General features: G+C 35.2%; 1 protein-coding gene across 1 annotated transcript in view; it reads left to right on the plus strand.

Moving 5' to 3' along the window:
• The window catches only part of LOC142348515 (uncharacterized), an 88,900-nt gene that overhangs the window by 56,744 nt on the left and 9,289 nt on the right, over nt 1–22,867 (plus strand). The window contains exons 7-8 of the mRNA XM_075399891.1: nt 2,928–3,025; nt 9,785–9,917. Coding sequence (XP_075256006.1) covers nt 2,928–3,025; nt 9,785–9,917 — 231 coding nt within the window. The remainder of the gene's footprint in view (nt 1–2,927; nt 3,026–9,784; nt 9,918–22,867) is intronic.

Consider the following 22,867-nt stretch of genomic DNA (forward strand, 5'->3'; position numbering starts at 1 on the left):
GATAATTTTTCTGACTCTTTCGGCTAAAATTCTGGTTAAACTTTTAAAAATTGAGCCGTTTTTCCTTTTTTTAAATGAAAATGGTAATGATTAGGCTGCCTTAGACCACTCTGTCCAAAAAGACGGGTAGCTTTGACATTAGTGTACTCAGGTGAGGTCTACTTCTGCCTCCGGTTCTTTGGAAAGTGTTCTATCAAAACTCATAATCAATTCTTGAGTAACTAAGATTTGTGACTAAAATTCTGTTACGCAACACTTTGGAAGCTTCCTTTTTTTAACAGCCGCACAGCAAAAGAAATGCCAGTTTTGTTCTCGTTATTATTTTTTGCGAAGCAAATATTTTGGAGTGTGTTTTTGCTCTGTCTTTTTAAATTTTATTTTGCATTTTTTATCTCAATTATAGACAAGCATGTTCTCCTTTAAAGTTCCTTTTCAGAGATCAAGTATGTTCTATTGAAGCCTATTTATTATACATTATGTTATCTCAAAAAACTAACCATTTCTTATGACTCCGGCAGCAATTTTTGTCTATTTTTAATGATTTTTTCAGTTTTGCGAGCATTTAAGTTCCAACATATAAGATCCAATATATCGAGGATCTAATTCGTTTTATGTGGAGCATTTTTATCTCAATTATAGACAAGCATGTTCTCCTTTAAAGTTCTTTTTCAGAGATCAAGTATGTTCTATTGAAATCTATCTATTATACATTATGTTGTCTCAAAAACTAACCATTTCTTATGGCTCCGGCAGCAAATTTTGTCTATATTTAATGATTTTTTCAGTTTTGCGAGCATTTAAGTTCCAACATATAAGATCCAATATATCGAGGATCTAATTCGTTTTCTGTGGAGCATTTTTATCTCAATTATAGACAAGCATGTTCTCCTTTAAAGTTCCTTTTCAGAGATCAACTATGTTCTATTGAAGCCTATTTATTATAAATTATGTTATCTCAAAAAACTAACCATTTCTTATGGCTCCGGCAGCAAATTTTGTCTATATTTAATGATTTTTTCAGTTTTGCGAGCATTTAAGTTCAAACATATAAGATCCAATATATCGAGGATCTAACTCGTTTTCTGTGGAGCATTTTTATCTCAATTATAGACAAGCATGTTCTCCTTTAAAGTTCCTTTTCAGAGATCAAGTATGTTCTATTGAAGCCTATTTATTATACATTATGTTATCTCAAAAAACTAACCATTTTTTATGGCTCCGGCAGCAAATTTTGTCTATATTTAATGATTTTTTCAGTTTTGCGAGCATTTAAGTTCCAACATATAAGATCCAATATATCGAGAATCTAATTCGTTTTCTGTGGAGTAATTAATGAAACTTCCTATTGGTTTCAGATGATATATAATAAAGTTCTGTGGGCACGAGTCGATAATTACCCAAACATGATCATTTAATTTTGATATACTGAAGATTTTTGGAAAATCAGTTATCTTACAAACCTGTTGAAGAAAACCGTATAAAAGAAAAGGCAGCATTAGCAAGGCAAACTTTGGTTCAATCTTGGTTCTTCAAAATTCGGAAAAAATATTTGGATTGAAATGAAGCGCTGTTCTTTTTTGAAAATAAATTGCCTTTTTTGTTTTTTTTTTGTTAATTACAGACCAGAAGAATGAATATTAATTTCACTTTTGGCGAAATGTTTGAACTTTATTTGGCTTCAACACTCTATTATGTGTTTTGATTTATGCAGGTTTTCGTGGCAAATTTGTTGAGTTTGCACTCAATCTAACTAAAGGAATCTCCAACTGGCTTCTTAGGAGGCTAAGAGTTAGAGAAAATTGATGTTTTTTAGTTGGAAGCATATGATTGTAATGAATATGTTTGTGTTTAAAAAATTATCGGTTTTCTGGGCTGTGCTAATTTTTATCCTTTTTTTCACCTTGTTGTGTAACCTGCGCAAAGAAGAGTGTTTGCATTATGTTCAATTAAATTAGATTGAAGTCCTCATTCTCCTTCCGATTCTCTAATTAGTGCTTCTTTGGCTTTGAAACTACGAGTTTTCATAACTTTTCATTGACATTTGAACGTTTTTGCAAAATTAAATTTTGCAGTCTGGTCGCATTATCCCATTAATAACAGTGAAATATCACATTAAAAACATTGAAAAAGTAGCAGTATTTTACATGTACCGTTTTCAGTGAATGGATTGCGATTTTAACTGCTCGGACACCATTTTCTGACAAAATTTAAACAAATTTTTGAAGTCTCTTAATTCATTATGTTAAATTATTGTTTTCATTTGTTTTGTTTGCAGATTTCGAGATGTAGGTGGACCTATATAAAGCCTTTGTTTGACAGCTAATGGTTTTTGATTATTTTTGAAGTTAGTTGTTTTCAATAAGTAAAGAAGTATTTTTTTTACTTTCCCGTTTTGGGTTTATTTCAACTAACAACTAACTGGGTGAAAACAACTAACTTCAAAAATAATAAAAAAAACCATTAGCTGTCAAACAAAGGCTTTAAATAGGTCCAGCTACATCTTGAAATCTGCAAACCAAAACAAATGAAAACAATAATTAAACATAATGAGTTATGAGACTTCAAACATTTGGTTAAAATTTGTCTGCCAGTATTTTTTTCAATAAAGACAGGCCATCTTTTCTCATAAAGTTTAAAAGATTATTTCAGTTTAGGTTTTATTTGAGGCTATTTTGACTTTGTTATTAAGTTCTTTAAATTAGACAGACAATGAGTTTTGGTTGTAACTAATCATTGTTCTTATTTGATTTTGTTTTGTTTTTAGTCATGCAAATGGCAGGTATCATCGACCATCTAATCAAGCGTTATTTAATTCGATTAGTAGTTTGAGTTCAAAGCGATTTTTTGATCGATTTACATTTGGTTGTTCCTTAACCTTCTAACGCTAAGGGACTTTTACCGGGCAGTAAAATGAAATTTTTATGTAGCCGGAATTTTTCACACGCACATGGTGTGTGGTGCCACACAGTGGAGACAGAATGATCAACATGTTCTTCGCATTTTATCCAGCTCTCATCATGTACAAGTTAGTACTGTATCAGTTTCAACATGAAAATGGAGAGATTAGTAACTTTGATGAAACCACTACCCGGGTCACCACTTCTTAGTAGTCATACAAGGATCATATATGGTATCATACAAATCATAACGTATTTCCTAGTACGATCCTTGTATGACCATTAAGAAATCATATATGACTACTAGGAAATCATATATGAACCTTGTATGACTACAAAGAAATCATATATGATCCTAGTATGAATACCAAGAATCATACATCTATTTTTCATAAATTTTTAAACCATTTCTGTCTTTTAAAAATTTCATTCGGCAGGGACTCACTTATGTGATTCCACGGCATCACCTTGTGATCCGCCAAAAGACCCAAACGTACAATATCATATGCACAGTTGGGCACGCAATTAAACAGTAAGTCCAAAAACATAAATGGATTTCTATTCTCTGAAGCCAGTTTATACCTATAAATGCTCATTTATAAAAAAAACATTTGCAAAAATTTTTGCAGATAACCTCAAAATCGTTTTCTGAATATAGTTAAGTTGGAAAGTTATTTTTTTCGCCCACACAAAGAATCAAACGTGGAATGCAAATGCGATATAATAATTTATTATGTACTCCGACTACATTATACGGGAATTTGTCGAACCAATCAATGTTTTATGTGTCATATATGACCTTGTATGATTTCCGGGAAATTTTTTCAACATCAAAAGAAAATGAAAGATAAACAGTTTTTAGGTTTTGAATTTTTTTGTATGATCCCTGTATGATTTCTAGGAAATCATATATGATCCTTGTATGACTACTAAGAAATCATACAAATAATATATGACCTTGTATGAATACTAGGAATCATATATGACCTAATATGACTACCAAGAATTGTGTATGATGAGCAACCTGGGTAAGAAAATCTGGCCTTAATAAGGAACCGCATACTTTCCGACAAAAATAACAATTTTACCCGAACCCGACCCTTAATTTTGATTGGCAAAGGAAGTCCCCTAGTGATCAAAGAATTCGAAATCTTGCAAGAGAAAGCATAGTTCTTCCATTCTTCTCGCAATATTCTTGCCTCATTTTGAATTTTGTTTTTTTTACCTGCATGAATGAAGATGGCACATCTATTAAAATGTCAATATTAAACATGAAATAGCTATAATTCTGTCGGAAAAATGTCTCGAGTCATTTAAGCAACTGACAATTCCCGGGTTGAGGAAAAAACGGAAAAATATGTAAGATAAGCGGTGAAAAGTTGTTTTTTCACCGCAAATTAAATACATAATTTTGTGGTGAAATGCGGTGAATTTCATCTCTCACTTCAACATCTCTCACTAACTTCTATTTTTTTTGTTTTGCATAAAATTAAATTCACTCTACTTTCTGTTAAACATGCCCGGTGAATTTTTTTGCGATTTTTAGCGGCGAAATTACAAATTTTAGCGGTGCAATGTGGTGACTTTTTTGTAAGTTCAGCGCTTACTCTATTGGTGAAATTCACCGCTTAGAAAAAAGTGTCAAAAAGATGTAAGATTAAGGGAGTTTTAGTGGAGGGTTAAATTTAACAATTCCTCTCTTACTCCCCATTAATTTCACCGCATTCAATACTGATCTCACACAATTTTAACAATATTTTCTGAGCGGTGAATTTATGTAATTTCATCGCAATCACCGCTTGTCTCACATAATTTTGCGTTGAATGGCGGTGACACCTCGACCTGGGTTTGAGCTATTTTCAGTTTAATTTGGGTTGCTTTCCCCCCTTTTTTCATTACGGTCCCGATGCCGGCAGTGGCACTGCTACAAATGTAGTTACAGAAATACTGATAGACACGTTATCAACCGATCCGCACAGTGCTCCAAAGATGTGTATCCAACATCCGATCTTATTGGTAATCATCTTACGAAATTGTTTAGCCAAATTAATTGTTGTGCAGTCGGGTTGCGGGCTAAAATTCTTATTTGTTGCTCGTCGGTTCAACCCTCTGTCGCAAATTCGGCCATCGCCGTTACATAAGCCAAAATTACAATAAGAATTTTGCAAGTATCACAAAGCCGAAAGATCTCTAATTAGAATTTTGCAAGTCTCAAAAAGCCCGGGTCGAGCGTTAGTCTCGGCAACAGTTGCCTAACGGAATCAAATTTAAGATTCCCAAGAGAAGAAAAAACCAAAGTAAGATGGTTTTATGATATCTCAATTATTCTTTCGCAAAATTAGAGGAAAATGTTTTAGCATCAAAAATGTTTATGCAAGATGCGATTTTCATATGCTCACTGCTCTGGCTCTCAGATTTCAATACGCAAATTGGCTACTAGTTTGTGGTTACGGTTTAGTTATTATCAGTAACTCCCGGGCCGAGAAATCAGCGCTAACAAATGCCAAAATTGGCGGAGAATGCGTTGAATTTACATAGCATATACTTTAAACGCGTTGAAAAGAAAATATCACCATTTTCAAGCGCTGATTTGATTTAAAATAGCGTTTCTTAGCGTAGATAGTGCCGTTCCTTACAACATTTGAGGTGAATTTTCTAACTTGTCAACGCTAGTTGCTCCGACCCCTCTTGAGGGGGGAGGAACTATATACTCAAATTGTTTTTTTTTGTTCAGACAATTTTGACATCGATATATTCATCGCAGAGAGTTGAGACTGGTATCATTAGCAAGCTTGCCCAGTGTAGAATATGGAATTAAAAATTTTTTTTGATTTTTTTTTACAGGGAGTTATCGAGGTATAACATTTTGAGAAAATAGAGTGAATTCCGTTAATTTTATTCACATTTTCCGGAATTTTTGACTAAAAATTTACTAACTTTGCTAAAATTTGCTAAAATTTTAGAAGAAAGTGTTGTTGACTTTATTTTTAAAGACAAAAAAATTGTCGGCTATTTTTTAATTTTTTTTTTCCAAAAATTCTAGCTAAATATTTCAAAATTCAGAATTTTCCATCAAAAACAGCACAAAGTAAGTTACTTTAGTCCACTTTGATTAAATTAGCAGGAGGTAGACACACAAACAACACTAACCCAATCTTTCTAGACTTAAAAGGGTGTCGTTTCTACTTCAACTTCCGTTGCGAGTGTTCCGTAATAAAAACTTTGAAATTTTTACTACGAAAATGTCTGTACCTATAACAATCAAAAACTCAAGTGTTCTTAAAGGACGAACAACATTAGCAAAGCTAGTTTTGGACCAAACTTGGACTGCTACAATCCAATATTATTTCAGATTGTAATCAATCGGTCTTTTTTAAAAAAAAGGTTCGATCTTTTTTATGTATTAAATAAATAACAGAACATTACAAATCAAAGCTCACTAGTGATAGCTCCAATTTGCTTCCTAATTCGCTCCAAGTTATTGTATCTAATTAATTACTTGAAAGCTTATGGTCGTTTTGATTTTTAAAAAATATTTGATTTCTAAATAAATAATGGCTTATTGAAATTTGCCACCATTTTTCAATTAATTTGGTTATTTTGTAGCTTAGTGTCAGCAATGAAAGAAAACTTGATCTTTCTACTGATTAATATTCAATCTTTTTTGCGGTTTTACAACTTCGGTTATGGTTTTCTGGCTTTGATACTACTAGATTTCACATCTTCTTTTGTTTTCAGGTATTTGCCCATTTTTCACGTTTTCTAGTTTTGTCACGTTATCACGTTATTGTCAGTTCATAAATCACATTATTGGTGTTGAAAATGAAACGCAATCAATAATATTAAAATCTTTAGAGATAACAATTATGGTTTTAACGGCTTCGACAATAATTTCTCGAAGAATTTTTAATTTTGTCATCAACTGTCGGTTTTACTTTGTCTTTTAAGTCGTTTGAAATTTCCTGTACAATGACCCGGTTTCATTGGCTTTTCATGGAAAAAAATAGGCCGATATTCTGATATTAGTAGATAGCTGATGGCTTTCACGACGTTGAAAACAATTCTTTTCCAAAATTAAAAAAAACATTTTGAAATTTTTTTCCTTTTATTGTTTGTTTGTTAACTAAACTCGTTATTTACAGACCAAACATGAAAATATTGTTGTCAAGGCAAGATGTCAAAAAATTGGTTTCACATCATCTAATTTTTTAAAGAATTCGTTATGACTTTACTGGCTTCGACTCTGGTTTATCAAAAAAAAGTAAAACTTTTTTTTAATTTTTGTCATATTTTACGTCCTTTTTCTAGAGGTAGGATATATTCTGGATAATTGCAGTTCTCAAGGGCTTCTTTTGGAAGAATACACGAACCTATTTCCTTATTTCATTTTTAATTGATGGCTTTCATGTTATTGGAAAGAAGTTTTTTTCCAAAAAAAACAAGTTTTACTTAATTTTGAATTTTTCCTTTTTTACATTTTTTCTGTTTTGTCTACCTGTTACCTGGTTTCATTAATGAGAGGTCACAAAATACAATATCGTTGTTCGAAGAAGGTGCAATCGAACATATTTTGAGGGCCATAATATGACTTTACGGCTTAAAATGCGTTTTCTATCAAAATATATCTGATTTTTTGTTTGGTGTCTGTTTGTTGTTATTTTTGTAATATCATAAAAATTGATTACCGACACTTCATTTTTACCACCTTTAGAGACACTGGTAATAGTAAAACTAATGGTATATTTCAGCTGGTTTTCATTACTTTGAAATAAATTGTTCTTTGAAAAAAAAATTAAGAGAATTTTTCAATTTTACTGATTTTGTTCCTTATGATCTAATTAACACAAAGCCCTTATTATGGACTGATCTGATGTTTTTTCCGGTTAATTACAAGTTATTTTTGTTTATTTTCTGTTTTATCTGACGCTATTTTGACTTTGTTGTTAAGACAGAAATTAAATGGACAGAAATTTTTTGATAAAATTAATGTTTGTTGTTTCTTGATTTTGCTGTTTGTTTTGACTCGCTTTCTTAATACTGGCATATCTCATCAATATAATGCATCAATTTTTACTCCACTGAGTTATTTGCTTTGGAGGCTATCTTTTCATTCATATAACAAATTTTTTTTGGTAGACAATTATGCTAAAATTTTGGATGAGCGTGGTCGGAACCTTTTGTGCGATCGCAGATTACCGACCCTCCTTGTTAAATCTCATCTCACATTTTGTTTGCCTTTCTACATCTCGTATAATTTTTGCGCTCCTCAGTGTAGAACCTTTGTCTTAGTTAAATTAGCGTTTAATTTAGCACTGATCCTTAGAAAATCCACTTTCAAAAGCTGCTTACGTTTCCGGGTTGAACTGAGACAGTTGTTGGGTTTCATAGCGAGTTGTTAGGTTTCTTCAAACTAGGTCAGTTTCATTAAAGAAAAAATTGGTCAAGGTTTTTGCTAAACTTATTCCAACAATAATTTTTTAATTTTGTGGGAAGCGAATTGTCCGCCAGGGTACCCAGGTTGAGGTCCCAGACGGAAAGTCGATACGTCCAGACCCAGGTTAGAATTTTTGGTCCATCATATAGAAAAATGGACTTAAAATGAAAATTGTCAATATTTGCACTACATTTGTCTCATTTCAACATTTTCCAGTTCCACTTTCATCCAACTGACGACATGAACTCACTAAAATCTGATGAACGCACACGAAAGACTGGACATGAACGCACAAAAATTTGGTGAACGCATGAAAATCTAAACATGAACGCACGAAAATCTGGTCAACGCACGAAAGTCTAGAGAACGCACGAAAGTCTGTTTAAGGCACGAAAGTCTGATGGACGCACGAAAGTCTGGACATGAAAGCACGAAAGTCCGGTGAAAGCACGAAAGTCTGGTCAACGCACGAAAGTCTGGATATGAACGCACGAAAGTCTGGATATAAACGCACGAAAGTTTGGTGAACGCACGAAAGTCTGGACATGAACCTACGAAAGTCTGATGAACGCACAAAAGTCTGGACATAAGCACTTTCCGTCTGGGACGGTCTCGACATATCGACTTTCCGTCTGGGACCTCAACCTGGGTATGGATGTGAAACGGAGTTAAAAATTTTGTTTGCTGAGACAGTCTTTATCCTACTACATGAAGAGTTGCAAAAATCTTTAATACTCGAATTTTTGATTTCTTCAATCAATGTATGGTGTTATTGTCCGTCATTATGGGGATGGGGTACAAGGGATGGGATGAAGTTCGCGTGAAATATTTTTCAGAGAACTTTAGCTCAGTTGCTGGATAGGTCCTAGCCTCAATGTTTTTTTTCACTTTCTTTTAAATTGCTTTGCTTACTTTATCTTTAATTTCATAATTAGGCTCATTTTAGAGCTAATCTTGCTTGATTAAGAGTTAAGTATTTGCATTGATTTTAAATTTAACATTTTTTATATATTGTATCATTAGATTGCGACCTTTTTTGTAATAATTATCCGTATTAAGTGCTCCAGTATTAAGCGCTTCGCAAGAAACGCTAGAAACACGCTAAGAAACGCCGAATTTCTGCAACATCAGCTCTTTGAAATGCCAAGTTTGTTGAAAATCTACGCGTAGAAACGCCAAATTTGTGCAAGATCCACGCGTATAAACGCTAAAGTTTATAAATATATGCGTTTAGGTTTGCTAATTTTATTTTAGACACAAAAACTTTATGAAATACAAATGGTAACTAGCGTCGTCAAGTTAACAAGTTTGCGGCAATAATATAATCTAACATAATTTTGCAGTTAATAAATTTAACACTTTCACCGTAAAATTGAAAGTAAAAATGCCCAGATATCGCTCAGATATAGTTTCCTCGGCCAAGGTATAGTTCAAGATTGTTGTATTGTGATAGTGTGCGACATCGCAGCGTGTTGATCTCTGACTGGTGGTACGAAGAATTCCTGACCAACAGCGACGAGCCCTCACTCGCTGCCAACTTCGGATGGGTGTTCGGAATCCCCTACGGCTTCATAGTCGTACATTTTGTGAGTAAAACTTATGCAAAATAATCAGGATTTGAACTCATTCGTGAAATTCTATATTAACTAAATTGTTTACAAACCGTAATGAAACATATATTCTAGACTTTTGGTTGCTCTCATTTGGTTGCGACTTCTTTTCAGATGTTTTCGGGAAAGACTAACTCTCAGGTTTTTTGGCTGTAGTTTAATCATCGGCAAATTTCATGCTTTTCTTGAGTTCCCAAGGTCATTGGCAACATGCTACAAGAAAGAGGGCAGGGGTTGAAAATCATATTGATTGTCGCTTGATCCGATATCCTTGAACCTACATAATTGAAAATAAAATACTGTAATGGTAATAACACCAATGGGGTGGATGTAGCTCATGCTTCCTAAGACCCGAGCAAAAATTTGAATTAAAAAACTACGGAGAAAAAATCCGTGCGAGGCCGGCGACAGGACTCACTAACGAGCCGTATGCCGTTTTCTACCTTGGCAACTCGTACTTCATCATATTGTCCAGGGGATGCTTCCACAACTCTTCCAAGGAACCAAATTTTTCTCGTTGTCAAGTCTTTGAGTACCCACACAACATCTCCAATTTTCAGAGGAGTTTGGTTTTTGTCTATCCATTTACGTCTCTTGACTAACGTCAGCAGGTACTCTAAAATGAAACGCCGCCACACGTGGTTCATCAATTGCTGAACGTGCTTCCCGTTCTTGAAACTGGCTGGCTGTTGATTTCTAAAGTTTCCGGGTGGCACAGAACTGTACAGGCGTCGAATGAGAAAATGGTTAGGAGTGAGAAACTGTAGGGCTGATCGGAAACATTTGTCAAGGGTCTGGAATTCAGGTTTCCTTCAATTTCAACCATTATTGTCTCAAAGACATCCCAGGAGAGACACTTACGTCCTAGAATGATCAAGAGTCTCCTCTTGGCGCTCTGAATCGATCGCTCCCACACGCCACTAAAATGAGTGCCGTACTGTGGCTTATATTTCCATGTGGTTATGAATTCAGCTAGGACTTTATAAATCTAGTCTTTGTCTAAGGCTTTAACCGACTTCTTCAGCACTTCGGAGGCGCCGACAAATGTTTTTCCGTTATAGTGGTAAAACAAAGTAGAAAGGCATCTTCTGCAGATGAACCGTCGATATGCATTGAAGAAAGTGTCTGTATTTAGACTTGGACAAGTTTCCAAATGGATTGATCGCGTAACGAGGCTTGTAAAAAAGTACTTGGTGTTTCTCGATTTTGCATTGTTTGTTGTCAATAAAAAACGGGCCAAAAAATCCAGTCTTGTGTTGGTGAACGAAAAATTGGTTCTTCTTTGGGAAGCGAAATGCAGGAAGTAGGGCCATTATTGGTTGCACATTCTGCGTGTCAAAACGACGACACAGAAAACATCGGTAATTTATTGCTAGGAGTGTGTCCGATGACGTAGCAATGTTGTTAAACGAAAACTTTGAACAGTTTTGTTGCGTGAAGAGCTCAAATTCTCTGCGCATGTTCAAGGTACAGTTTCGCGATCTTTTCCTTTGCGTCCAAGGTTATTGGGCATATTTCGCTCTTCAATTCTGATGGAGCAAATAGGAGACGGCCACTAGATCGCAATAGTCCATTTTGGCAAATTATTGGATTCAAATTTCTCAATTTGCTCTTGGCGTCCAAATTTTGTCTTCGTTTTTTATTGCGTTGATTGTTGAGGAGAAAACTTTGTATTGAGACAACTTTAAGAGAAAACTTTTAGATTAACAACAACCATCTTTAGTGTACTGACATTTGTTTGAACTATTCTTTTTAGATATGTGAATTAAATTGAAGACAGTTGAGGGTTAAAGGTAGCTTATTCCATGTTGAAAAGCGGTTCGGGTCTAGAAGAGGTTTGATTGGTGTTTTCTTATTTCTGGTTATGGCACACACGGTTGAAATCTTTTTCACATCTTTCCTAGAACTTTTAGTTTCTTGCAAAAACTGTGGTGGTGTTAGCCATTTCGGGGGTTTTCTGGTGACCCAAGGCCAAGCGTTCCATGGTGGGCTGGGTTAATACGAGTTGGGACATGATTCCACTTATCGATTTTAGTTGTTTTCCTAATTTCTTCCAGTCGATTCCCGACGAAAACAATTTGTTTCTTAGTTGAGCTGATCGAATCTAAGACAATACGACTCTCGGTCCACAAATAGACTCTTTTAATATCATTTCCATTAGTATCAAAGTGCAGAGGCGTGTACCAAACAGACAGCTTCGAGTTCTATCTTTGGCACACTAATTTTATTAATTGGTTCAACTTCCAAGCAAAAAAGATATTTGAAAACTTTCGTCCTGTTTTTGAGTGTGATTCTAAGCGACTGCTTCCAATGCAACAGTTGAGGCATCAGCAAAGACATGAAGCTGGTGATTATTTTGCTGATTCGTTGAAGTGTTCAACCAACTGAGGATTTCGACATCAGGCATTGTGAAGTAACTATCGAGGATTTTTTGTATGTTGGAATGTAGTTCGGCGTGAAGTGGTTCGTCCCACTTCTTGCCTAGCTTCCAGACTTGTTGTAAAAGCATTTTGACTCTAATTGTGAGCGGAGACAAAATTCTAAGGGGACCGAATTTGGTTGACACTAAGCTGAACATTTTGCTTTTTGTATACTCACTGGGATTTCAGGGAAATTGTTCTAAGGTTTCCATTGGAAAACAGTCAGTTCTGTTATTGCGTTTCTGACCTCATTGGACCAGAGAACTCGTAAGGCAGATTGCTTCCCATGACCTATTGCTATCTGCATGAACATGCCTTCGATATCAGAGAGAATGGCAACTAGGTTTTCACAAAGCCTCAGAAGGACACCTACCAAGTTGTTCAGCAAATCTGGTCTTGTGATCAAATTGGAGTTCGAAGATTGGCCTCTAATTTTGGCCGCAGCACTTCCTACACTGCGCACTTTTCCGGAATTGTTTGGATTGGGTGATGAGGCAAATACCAAATTTTCTCGGGTTCTGGCTGCTGCATTTCAACAGGCTTGATATAAAATTTTTGAAGATCTGCTGTGAGAGTTTGTTCACACAACTTTTTTAATTGGATTTCATTACTGAGTTGCTTATGAAGACTTTTCAGCTGGCTGATAGCTGCGAATTAGTTATTTTCACTTCTCAATGGTTTTTCAAAGGTAGTACTAATTCGTGTTTCTCACCATTATAGATGATTGTCTCGTTCAATATGTCAAGGGCTTCCTTGTTATCGGGAATCGTAGATTCACTCTCCGGTTGAGTTCCTTTGGCTTCAATTTTCCAGAATTGCTCAAGCAACTAATCGAGGCGCTGATTGTCGCACCTTTTTGTGATACGTCGTTCCACTTATCAGTTTTAGTTGTTTTCCTAATTTCTTCCAATCGGTTCCCGACGAAAACAATTTGTTTCTTAGTTGAGCTGATCAAATCTAAGACAATACGACTCTCGGTCCACAAATAGACTCTTTTAATGTCATTTCCATTAGTATCAAGGTGCAGAGGCGTGTACCAAACAGGCAGCTTCGAGTTCTATTTTTGGCACACTAATTTTTTAAATTTGTTCAACTTTGAGTTTATCCAAGTAAAAAAATATTTGAAAAACTTTCGTCCTGTTTTTGAGTGTTATTGTAAGTGACTGCTGCCAATGCAACAGTTGAAACATCAGCAAAGACATGAAGTTGTTGATTATTTTGCTGATTCGTTGAAGTGTTCAACCAACTGGGGATTTCGATACAGGCATTGTGAAGTAACTACCGAGGATTTTTTCTAGGTTGGAATGTAGTTCGGCGTGAAGTGGTTCGTCCCACTTCTTGCCTAGCTTCCAGACTTGTTGTAAAAGCATTTTGACTCTAATTGTGAGCGGAGACAAAATTCTGAGAGGACCGAATATGGTTGACACTAAGCTGAACATTTTGACATTTTGCTTTTTGTATACTCACTGGCATTTCAGGGAAATTGTTCTAAGGTTTCCATTGGAAAACAGTCAGTTCTGTTATTGCATTTCTGAACTCATTGGACCAGAAAACTCGTTGGACAGATTCCTTCCCATGACCTATTGCTATCTGCATGAACATGCCTTCAATATCAGAGAGAATGGCAACTAGGTTTTCACAAAACCTCAGAAGGACACCTACCAATTTGTTCAGCAAATCTGGTCCTGTGATCAAATTGGAGTTCAAAGATTGGCCTCTAATTTTGGCTGCAGCATTTCCTACACTGCGCACTTTTCCGGGATTGTTTGGATTGGGTGATGAGACAAAAACCAAATTTTCTTGGGTTCTGGCTGCTGCATTTCAACAGGCTTGATATAAAGTTTTTGAAGATCTGCTGTGAGAGTTTGTTCATAAAACTTTTTTAATTGGATATCATTACTGAGTCGCTTATGAAGACTTTTCAGCTGGTTGATATCTGCGAGTTAATTATTTTCACTTCTCAATGGTTTTTCAAAGGTAGTACTAATTCGTATTTCTCACCATTATAGATGATTGTCTCGTTCAATATGTCGAGGGCTTCCATGTTATCGGGAATCGTAGATTCACTCTCCGGTTGAGTTCCTTCGGCTTCAACTTTCCAGAATTGCTCAAGCAACTAATCGAGGGGCTGATTGTTGCACCTTTTTGTGATAATGTGAGATCGCTGTCTGGGTTGCTCTTGTATTCTTTTATAATCTCCGTTTGGATTCTATCTAAGCGTTCTCTGTACGCCGAAGGGCTGGTTTTTAGTTGCCGGGATAACTTTAATTGGATGTGTGACAGCAAGAGTGTTTATTCCCAAAAGGGCATCGAATTTGCCTGCAGCTATTTCTGGTAAGTGAATGTGACGCAACTGTTCGAATGCTCTGCTAATATGGAGTTCGATTGTATGAGCTGGTTCTACTTATAAACAGTGAGTGCTCTAAATAGTTGTTTTTTGAAAATTTTTCTCCAAATTTTTGTCGGGTGCAATCGTCACTGACTCAGAAGTTTTTGACAGTGACATATCATGCTCTGTGTTAAGATACTTAAGGGTAGTGGCTTCTTGATCTTCGCATGGAAGAGCAAACAACTCTGTAATTTTTGTCAAGTTTGAAAATTAATATGCTTCCTGCATCAATCAGAGCGTATGTATTGAAAGCTTTCTTGCCGTTTAGAAATGATACTTGGATAAGTAGAAGTTGTTCGAACCATTCTTTGGCGTGGACTCTAGATTGCTCAGGCTACAATTTTGGTAGGAATTTTTCAAATTAGCGCGCTGAATTTGACTCTGATTTTTTTTGCAAAAGACTGTCCGTAGCGGATTTTTTGTGATTTGGACAAGACGCTTGCGTTGCTGTTATTTCCTGGTTCAGATTGCTGTTTGACTGGCTGAATTTCATGGATGGTAGCAATTGCACATGTGGAATTGCTGGTGGCAAAAGCAGCTGGCGAACGCCTGATAATTTTACCAGGGCCAGGCAGTGTTGTATGGTGGTATCCACTGCAAGTGTGGCAGCGTTTTGTTGAGGGGCAGTTTTGCTTCCTTTGTTTATTGCAGAAAGAGTTCGAGCAAAGATTGCTCTTGTTAACAATGTCTAATTGCTGGCTTGGGATACATTTTTGATAATCAAGACAGGTCGCTAGTATATGGTTTGCTCGACATTTTTCGCAAGAACACTTTGATTGGTTTGCGTTTTTCAGGGGTGGAAATGGTGGAGTGCTAAGTGGTTTCACAGTACCGTTACTGTTTAATTTTGTTGATTGATTTCTGTTATTTGGCTGTGCCGGAAATCCTGAACTTTGGATACCTACCTTTCTCGCGTGATTATTGCTGTTGTTCAATTTCCCAGATTTATTTATGTTGTTTCTACGAAGTTTATTTTACTGGAAATTTTCGCGGTGTATATTACTGTACACATGTTGTGGAACTTCTAACTATTTTGAAGTTCAAAAAAGTATCTGGTGTTTCGATTGAAGTAACGGTGGGCTCTGTCCATTTGAGGATGATGTTATTCGGGATTTTTTGTCTAGCTTTTTTCATAAGTGTGGCGCTCTCTAGGTCCGCTGTGCATCCCATGTATTGGAATGCTTGCACTAAACGTTCCAGGAACAAAGCAAAGGCAACAAATTTTTGCTGGTTTTTGCCGTTATTGGAATTCCAGGTTATCAATTGATTTATGAAGGCGTTCACCACTTTTGTAGGATCTCCAAAAAATAAAATGAGTTCGGTTAAAGCTGTGCTATAATAAGCAGAATCGCACGAATATGCTTGGATGACATCTTTTGCTTTTCCAGTAACTTCATTATGCAAATAGGTTATAGGATGTGAGTGAGTAAAACTGGCGTTGTTGTGTACGAGCCAATAAAAACTAATTTATCCATTCATGGTACTTCAATGGGTTTCCAGTAAAGTTTTGAGTAATAAGAGGTGGTAACTTGCTTGAGTGTTTACTTGTTAGATTCTGCCAATATGGAGCTGTGTTACAGGTCCACGGTAAAAAATTGATTTTAAATGGAGGTTTCTGAAAGTGTCATTTGATATTGGATGTAAAACGCTGGAAATTTGATGTGAATGTGGAATTTGTTACTCGGGTTTTCGCTCTACTGAAGGCATTGCTTGTGGGAGAAATGTTGAGATTGAAGAAGCAATGGGGACATCTTCATTTATCTTTTTTGAACAAGCGATTTGCGATTTGTTGAAAACTGAATGAGTTGAGGGTCTCATTGCCGACGGTTTTGACTTGTGATCTTTCTGTGTTTTTCAATTCTTATCTATTAATCAGTGGTAAAGAAGTTATGTTAGACGTTTAAAGTTGTTTGCTTTTTGGGAAGAAGTATCAGAAAACTGATTAAAATTTATCATTATGTTAATCAGTTCAAATAATTATTTTGTCTTGGGCAGATCAAAATTTAGATTCTATACGTTTCCCTGACTGTAAAATAGTACAGATTTGGGATTCATCAAGCGGCGATTATGTGTTCCTTGGTATATGGAACAACACATGCTCATTGGTTGAAACATTTGCGGCTGAAATTGTTCCTCAGCGATATCTCGAGAAAGTTCAGGTAGCATATTTTTTGACAGAAAATAACTATTAAGGGTTTCCTGAAGAAAATGGTTATTGAATTTAATTTGCGTGCTGACAAAACTAAGTGGCTGGATTTAATCATTGTCTCCTCTAAGCCGCTGGTGGTTCACTGTAAATTGATCAACAGCCGAGAACGTTGTATCACTGAGAGCAAAACGATCTGGAGTTTTGTGCAACGGTCGTCTTAGGTTTCGCAAGTCTTTTATCTGAGTGTTTTGTTTCTGTTTTAGAATTAGCTGTGTTTTTGCTTGCTGTTGATTGGTCTGAGTAAACTTGCTTGACTTATTCCAATAGTAAGGGGATTCTTGTTGTTGCTATTTAAAAACTTTGCAACTTTTGGTTTGGTTATGAGGCATACAGACAAAAACAGGCATGGTTTTTCTGATTTCGGTGGGAGAAGTGGCGTTTTGTTGGCGAATGACCAACTCTCTGGGTTGCTTGCTTCCGGAACCTCGTTCGTTCATGGTGAGCATATCCGTGAAGTTGGACATCTGGCAGTAGTTTGAGTTGTTACACTGACATCATCGCGTATCCTCATCTAAACTGTCAATTTCGTGTTCACATGTTTCTAGACGTGACAGAAGGTTTGAATGTCCATAATATTCCATTGAATACTCCATGACAGATGAAGTGCTGCTGGATTTCGGAATTTCTTTTAAAACGGCGTCAAATGTTGTTTTCAGCTCGTCAACGTTTGCCTTTGCTTTATTGATCAGCAGGGTGAGTGATCTGAAACTCTTTTGCTGCTTAATTCCAGATTGTAAGAGATCCAGCTTGGTTTTCAAACTCAGCTCTGCAGTTTTGAATTTTTTTAACGCGTACTGACAACTTTGACTGTTCTTCTTTGTCATCTTGCTCTTGTTGGTTTTTTCGTACAGGTAAAAATTGCTTCGAAACCGGAGCGACGCAAACTTCAAAGTTAAAAAACAGGATTTTTGGCGCTATGAGGCTTATCGGCCCCGGAGTTTGTGTTGTTGTTGAAATATAGGGAGCATCTTTACTGAAAAAAGAATCCTAGCGTTTTTTTTGTGCTAAATCTAGCTAATTTTATCTCTAAAAAAAGAAAAATAACCGCTTGTTTCTTTATTTCAACAAACACCATCAAATAATTGCTAAATCAGGAAAATCAAAATGTTCTATTTAGTAGAGTAAGCATGTGGCTTTTGATTGGTTTTGGTTACAATGTTTTACATGGGCGATCGCGTTTTTCTTAAGAACGAGGAATAAAACTGCATAGAGATTGCTACTGCTTAGACTTTGCGATAAAAAAGTCAAATATTTCTTTATTTGGTCCTAATAGTTAACGTGAGCTACAGACAATCAGACAAGACAAATTGATTTGTGCTGAAGCTTGTTTGAACTTTTTTCCTTCTAAGTTGATCTGCTTGCTTCTTGTTTTTATTTCAAAATTTTTGAAATCTTTACCTTGAAACTTCCTTCCGCTCTGGTATCTGCTGACACTAAATTTTGAAGTTCATCTACAATGGTAACTACTGAACCAAAAAATACTCTGCTCTTCTATATGGTGTCCGATGAGACCAAAATGGGGCAACGGGACTTCTTTCGGCAAGTCCTGAGACTGTGGACAAAAATAAAGAGAAATTTGAGTTTTCTAACTCAGTGGGATTATTTACGTTAGCGAATTTAAGTGGGGAATTTTTTTGAGCTTCTGGTTTTCTTGCTTTTGAGCTAGAGAAAAGAAATTTCTTAACTTTCTTCTTTTTTATTTTTTCTTAAGATTGTTTTCAGTGCAGACTACCCCAAAAACTAGGCTCTCGGCTAGTAGTATGCACAAAATGAAAACAAAAAATGTGTGATTGTCTGGTTTTCTTAATAATATACACTACCCCATTAACAATACTGGCGGCTACTAGTAGGCAGTTATTTTAAAAATGAAACACAAACTCCCTTGCAGGTTTTTTTTGAAGAAGGAAAGTTTCAAGAAACTTTCTATCTGTTCTTCACGGTTTTGCAGAATGGTTACAAAAATTCTCAGCTTGATTTGTAATAAACTGAGGAGGCTGAATCAACAAATCTTATTAAAATTCACTTTATTTTTCTAAAGAACGTTAGAGAAAATTGTGTTTGAACTTCGTAAAGTTTCTTGTAAAAAGTAGAAAGATGCCGTGAAAAGTATTCATTGAATCGTTAGAAAAACTTTTTTGAGTTTTGTCTCTCAAGAAAAAATTTTTGCGGTTTTTTCAGCTTTTTGAGCAAAAACTTAACATGAAGAATTCAACTAAATAAAAGTCAATTTAAGGTCCAACTGAAGCGTTCTATTCATCCAGTAATTTGACTTTCATGTAGATTTTTTGTGACAAATCCAGAAAATGATTTTAAATTTTTCTGATGCAAAGAACGTTTTTTTATTTTTTCGTGCAATTTGAGCGTTTTGTTTTTGCTAAGTAATGACATGTAGTTTCTCATGGCTGTTTTTTTTCATAAATCAACGTTAAAAGCTCGTTGGCGGACAATTTTCTCGCTTTGAGATTTTTGTCGCAAAAGAATTCAAGTTTTTGGATACGTCTAAACGGGGAATGGTCTTCTGAGGTGACGTCTGGAACGACGGGCTATCACTTGGTGACGTCGGAAATAAAAAAAAATCAGGCCTTTTTGCTCGGGTGATGTCTGGAACCCTTGAAAAAGTTCTTCCTATGCTATGGTGACGTCTGCAAGCAACCAAAAAAAATCGACTTGGGGGTTTTTTCTTGATGAACTCTTTAATGACTTTTGCTGCCCTTCTTGCTAGCGCTGGGGTAGGGCTCTCATGCGTCTGCTTTCTCTTTCCGCTTGTAGATTGAGCGCTGTTATTTGTCTGGGGGGGGTGATGTCACCCTCTGTGTTAAAAAAAGTCCGTTTCAGAAGGTAGACTATGTTTCTTAATCACGGAGGTAGGTCTCCATTTTATGTAATGAAACATATATTCTAGACTTTTGGTTGCTCTTATTTGGTTGCGACTTCTTTTCAAATGTTTTTGGGAAAGAGTAACTCTCAGGTGTTTTTGGCTGTAGTTTAATTATCGGCAAATTTCATGCTTTTCTTGAGTTCCCAAGGTCATTGGGAACACAAACAATGAAAACCCTGGTTCAAGGTAGAACATCGGGACAGAATGATGTATAATTACAAATGCTACAGTTGGATTATCCGTAGAAGTTGAAGTTGAATAAAGATCAAAAATATATTTCGCTTTGCAAATATGGGAAATACAAAGCGTTAAGCAATTTGTTGAGCTACAGGCTACACTCTCGAGTAGAGGTGTGAGTGGATATAATCTTGTACCAAATCTACTAAATGTACGGAAATCATGTAGGAAAAGTTTAGCTGAAAGTGAGGAATTTTTAGTTCTATGTGAGCAATATATTGAATAAACTTATTTTCAGCACTTGATACGCATTTCGTAAAAATAATCATTCCTTTTGATGCAAATCTCTACATAAAATGAGCAGCACTTCAAGAATTAAAAAATTTAGAAATTTAGCTCTTTTCTTTTATAATGTCTTATCTTGCCTAAATTAATCATAACTTATTGGAAAACGAAATTTTAATCACTATTAAAATATTTTTTTTCTGCGTAAAAAAGTATGAAAAATTGTTGAGAAAGTGCTGAATGTGCGCAAGTTATGTCAGGATAGCCTAAAAATATGTACAATAGGTGTTGAGAGGTTGGAAAATTGTAAGAGAATGATCGCAGGAGTGCAAAATTTCTGAGAAGATGGAAATTACATAAGGAACGGTTAGAAACTATTAGTTATGAAGCATAGGTACTGAAAGCATTTTTATAAACAAGCATGAAAATTGTGCAAGGTTGGGGTTACAAGAGAGAAAAAAAACAAAGTAATTTCCATGGTTTCAGAAATTCTCACTCCTGCGTTCTATCTCTTACAATTCTCCAACCTCTCAGCACCTACTGTACTTAATTTTCACGCTTTCCTGGCATAACTTGCACACCTTCAGCACTTTCCTTATATCTTTTTCACGCTTAATTGCGCAAAAAATTATAGTGATAGCAATGAAAAATTTGTTTTCTATCAAGAGCCGAAATTTTGAATACCCAATTCAATTAGCAGAGCTGGATTTTATATTACAGATCAATTTTCCATACTGAAAGTGTTTTAAACAGTGTCCTGTTTCATAATGTCGTCAACAAAGTTCACAAGAATCTATGAATAAAATGCTGTTCTCTGTCAATGAAAAGTTTTTGATCAAATAATTTTGAGCATAAAAAAGGTTCTTCTTTTTTCTTTGCAGTCGTACTCACTCCAAAAAAACTATTCCGAAAAGGTTATGAGGTTAAGGCAAACATCTTGAGTAAAGTTCAGAGAGAAAATGAAACTGGCACATCAAAACTAGTAGTTTGAACTTGCACTAAATGAAACAGTTTTTCATATTTCAATGTAGTGTCTTGTTTTTCATATTTCAATGTAGTGTCTTGAGACTGAGTAACCAATTAATGTTTTGCGGCTCTTAAGAAAATTATACTATGAAAAAATTAGTCTAGATTTATTTGAATTTTTATTACTTCAGGAAGAATTTATTTCCTAATGAGGCTCCAAAATATAACATTTTTAGTGACTGAATAATTCCAAAAACACAATATAATATCCGTTGACATAAATATAAACATAACGGTTCTGATTAAAGGCAACTTCAACTTCGTGACATTTGTTGTAAGATCCATCATAAAAAGTTTTAACACCAGAAGTTTCAATATTTACCTTTGGGAATTGAAATGCATATTAGCGAGTTTTTACGATCTTAGGGCTAAATTCCAGTTCTTTTAAATAAACTTGCTTACGCGCACAAAGTGTTGCCTATTCGTCAACATTTTTTCATCAGATAAAAATTTGTTTTTATCATATTTCTGGCACTATATTAAAAATATTTCAAATTTTCGGCACCAACAAAAATGCATGTTTATTGTAAGTTTATGACTTGGATGAGTTCAGTCAATACATACTGAAGTCATGTACCAAACTGTTAACAAGCAGGCTTTTCTGAGATCACTAACGTTATTTCTTTAATCAATTTCCCGGCAGCTGTTGTTTTATTTCTTTTAATTTTGAAAAGGGAATTATTATTTTCAAAACAGTGAAAATTTTGAAGCAAATTATCAAGGAAAACGATATCAATGTGGAGCGAAAGATTCGAAGCCACTGTGATAAAATAGAATTTTAGACAGGAGAACTGTGCATCATATTTTCTACGTACCCAATCAACTATTTTGCAAGATATTACAAGAAAAATCCAACGACAGAATTCGAATTATGAAATATGCGATTTTATAATTTTGTCAACTAAATTCTACAATTTCGTCAACCAAAACTTTATAAGAAAAAATTAGTTTGTTCATGGAGGCATAATTTTTTAAGATACTTTACGAAAATTTATTGTGTAAAGCTGAAAGTTTTGGACGACTAAATTTAATTGTAAGATTTTTTTGTAAAAAAAACTTCATTATAAGATCAATTTACAGAAATAGCTTGAAGTGTTCGTGTTTCGCAAAACTTTAATTTGAATCATGAAAGCAATAAAACTATCAGTACCGAATTTTGTTTTTGCTCTGTTTTCTGTTCCGCTTCAGTATAGCCTCATATTAATTCTTTCATCTGAAAGCTACTTTAAATTTATTTATCAATTCAGATTTAGATCAATCGATGTTATCGTTGTTGATTTTGCAAATTCACTCATTGAAACAATAGATGGAAAGGAAAATATATCGAAACAGAAAAATTGGGACAATAGATCGAAAGATAAGCTCTATTCGTATTGGTTGAAATTAAGCATTATTAGCGAGCTGCAATATAATAACCAAATTATGGCTATGCGTCGTCGTCAGCCATGGCCACTCCTTAGCGGCCCGTTGGACTTGATACAGCATATGTTATATGCTGTTTAATAAATGGGTGCTCATACATACGCAAGTTGAATGATTTAA

Source organism: Convolutriloba macropyga, chromosome 1 (assembly GCF_964194025.1).
Source record: "Convolutriloba macropyga chromosome 1, txConMacr16.3, whole genome shotgun sequence".
Lineage (NCBI taxonomy): Eukaryota > Metazoa > Xenacoelomorpha > Acoela > Convolutidae > Convolutriloba > Convolutriloba macropyga.